The sequence below is a fragment of the Antrostomus carolinensis genome, unplaced genomic scaffold (genome assembly GCF_000700745.2).
Source record: "Antrostomus carolinensis isolate BGI_N321 unplaced genomic scaffold, ASM70074v2 scaffold19269, whole genome shotgun sequence".
Taxonomy (NCBI): domain Eukaryota; kingdom Metazoa; phylum Chordata; class Aves; order Caprimulgiformes; family Caprimulgidae; genus Antrostomus; species Antrostomus carolinensis.
The window spans coordinates 1-2,614 of record NW_010336629.1 but is presented as its reverse complement, the minus strand read 5'-3'; the positions used below and the strand labels follow the sequence as shown (position 1 = coordinate 2,614).

At 54.9% G+C, this 2,614-nt stretch overlaps 1 protein-coding gene across 1 annotated transcript; it reads left to right on the top strand.

The window, feature by feature from the left end:
* Positions 1-63: 63 nt before the first annotated feature.
* Positions 64-2,334, top strand: FNTB (farnesyltransferase, CAAX box, subunit beta; the record flags this gene model as incomplete). Its single annotated transcript, XM_010174941.1, has 4 exons — positions 64-196; positions 1,804-1,915; positions 2,004-2,118; positions 2,224-2,334. Coding segments are annotated over 4 exons (471 nt in total), but the record flags the coding sequence as incomplete, so codon positions are not given.
* Between the last annotated feature and the right edge of the window lie 280 nt (positions 2,335-2,614).

Here is a 2,614-nt window from a genome sequence, read left to right as displayed (position 1 = left end):
CAGCTGGTTGAGGGGGGGTCCCCTGTCCTTACCCTGGCACTCACTCCTGTCCCTCACACGCAGCACTGGGTGACCGGCCGGCAGATGCGCTTTGAGGGCGGTTTCCAAGGTCGATGCAACAAGCTGGTGGACGGCTGCTACTCCTTCTGGCAAGCTGGCCTCCTGCCCCTGCTGCACCGCGCCCTCCACGCCCGGGGTGAGTCACCCGTGGGGGCTCCCGCCCTCCTCTGCCCCCCAAAAACAGCCTCTGGGGGAGGGGGGAAGCTGTTTTAGTGAGGGAAGGAAGCGCAGAGCAGCGTGGGGGTCCCCGTGTCCTCGGTCAGGGGGGATTCATGGGGACACCGTCTGCTGGGCCAGCGCCTCGGTGGTGTGGGGGAGGCACCAGGGAGGGGGAATTTTGCTGCTTTCCCAGGGAGTTTCACTGCTTCCCAAGGGAATTTCACTCCCTTCCCAGGGAATTTTGCTCCCTTCCCCAGGGAATTTCGCTCCCTTCCAAGGGAATTTCACTGCCTTCCAAGGGAATTTCACTCCCTTCTTAGGGAATTTCACTGCCTTCCAAGGGAATTTCGCTGCTTTCCCAAGGAATTTTGCTGCCTTTCCAGGGAATTTCGCTCCCTTCTCAGGGAATTTCGCTGCTTTCCCAGGGAATTTCACTCCCTTCTTAGGGAATTTCACTGCCTTCCAAGGGAATTTCGCTGCTTTCCCAAGGAATTTTGCTGCCTTTCCAGGGAATTTCGCTCCCTTCTCAGGGAATTTCGCTGCTTTCCCAGGGAATTTCACTCCCTTCTTAGGGAATTTCACTGCCTTCCAAGGGAATTTCGCTGCTTTCCCAAGGAATTTTGCTGCCTTTCCAGGGAATTTCGCTCCCTTCTCAGGGAATTTCGCTGCTTTCCCAGGGAATTTCACTCCCTTCTTAGGGAATTTCACTGCCTTCCAAGGGAATTTCGCTGCTTTCCCAAGGAATTTTGCTGCCTTTCCAGGGAATTTCGCTCCCTTCTCAGGGAATTTCGCTGCTTTCCCAGGGAATTTCACTCCCTTCTTAGGGAATTTCACTGCCTTCCAAGGGAATTTCGCTGCTTTCCCAAGGAATTTTGCTGCCTTTCCAGGGAATTTCGCTCCCTTCTCAGGGAATTTCGCTGCTTTCGCTCCCTTCCAAGGGAATTTCACTCCCTTAGGGAATTTCACTCCCTTCCCAGGGAATTTTGCTGCCTTCCCAGGGAATTTCACTCCCTTCCAAGGGAATTTCACTCCCTTAGGGAATTTCACTCCCTTCCCAGGGAATTTTGCTGCCTTCCCAGGGAATTTCACTCCCTTCCAAGGGAATTTCACTCCCTTCCAAGGGAATTTCACTCCCTTCTTAGGGAATTTCGCTCCCTTAGGGAATTTTGGTGCCTTCTCAGGGAATTTCACTCCCTTCCCAAGGAATTTCACTGCTTTCCCAGGGAATTTCACTTCCTTATCAGGGAATTTTGCTGCTTTCCCAAGGAATTTCGCTCCCTTCCAAGGGAATTTCACTCCCTTCCCAAGGAATTTCACTGCTTTCCCAGGGAATTTCACTGCTTTCCCAGGGAATTTCACTGCTTTCCCAGGGAATTTCACTGCTTTCCCAGGGAATTTCACTGCTTTCCCAGGGAATTTCACTGCTTTCCCAGGGAATTTCACTGCTTTCCCAGGGAATTTCACTGCTTTCCCAGGGAATTTCACTGCTTTCCCAGGGAATTTCACTGCTTTCCCAGGGAATTTCACTGCTTTCCCAGGGAATTTCACTGCTTTCCCAGGGAATTTCACTGCCTTCCCTTGCAGGAGACGCTGCGCTCAGCATGACGCGCTGGATGTTCGACCAGACGGCGCTGCAGGAATACATCCTCCTGTGCTGCCAGTGCCCGGCCGGGGGGCTGCTGGACAAACCCGGCAAGTCAGTACCAGCGTGGGGAGGGGGCTGCCTGGTACACTGGATCTCCCCCCCTCTCCCCTTACTCAGCACCTTGATATTCCCCCTTCAGATCCCGGGATTTTTATCACACTTGCTACTGCCTGAGCGGCTTGGCCATCGCCCAGCATTTTGGGAGCGGTGACCTTCACCACGAGGTGGTTTTGGGTGTCCCTGAGAACCGACTGGTAAGTGCTGGGTGTTGCCATGAGGTGCTGGGGCAGGAAGGGCTGAGCTTCTTCTTTATGTCACAAAAACCATAAAGCTCCTCTTTTTTCCTCTCTCTTTTGCAGCAGGCCACACACCCTGTCTACAACATCACCCCAGAAAAGGTGATGCGAGCGGTGATGCACTTCTTGCAGCAGCCCGTGCCCGCTGTGGAGCCGGTGGCTGCTGCTGAGTAGGGGTCCCACTGCCCCCCCGGGACTGTGCCCAGCAGCCCAGCCCGGTGCTGGCAGGGAGCTGCCGTGATGTCTCGGCGTAGCCAGGCAGAGTGAGGTCCTCAGGGGGTGCTAGCAATACCAAAAATAAAACCCAACTTGCCCTGTGGCCACCAGCTCCCACGGCTGCTGTGCTGGGTGTCCCGTTGCCATCAGGAGCTGAGGGGGACACGGGGACTGTGACAGAGCTTTTGGCATCAATAAACCACAACCAACAGCTGCTGTCTCCTGTGAGCGGGGAGGG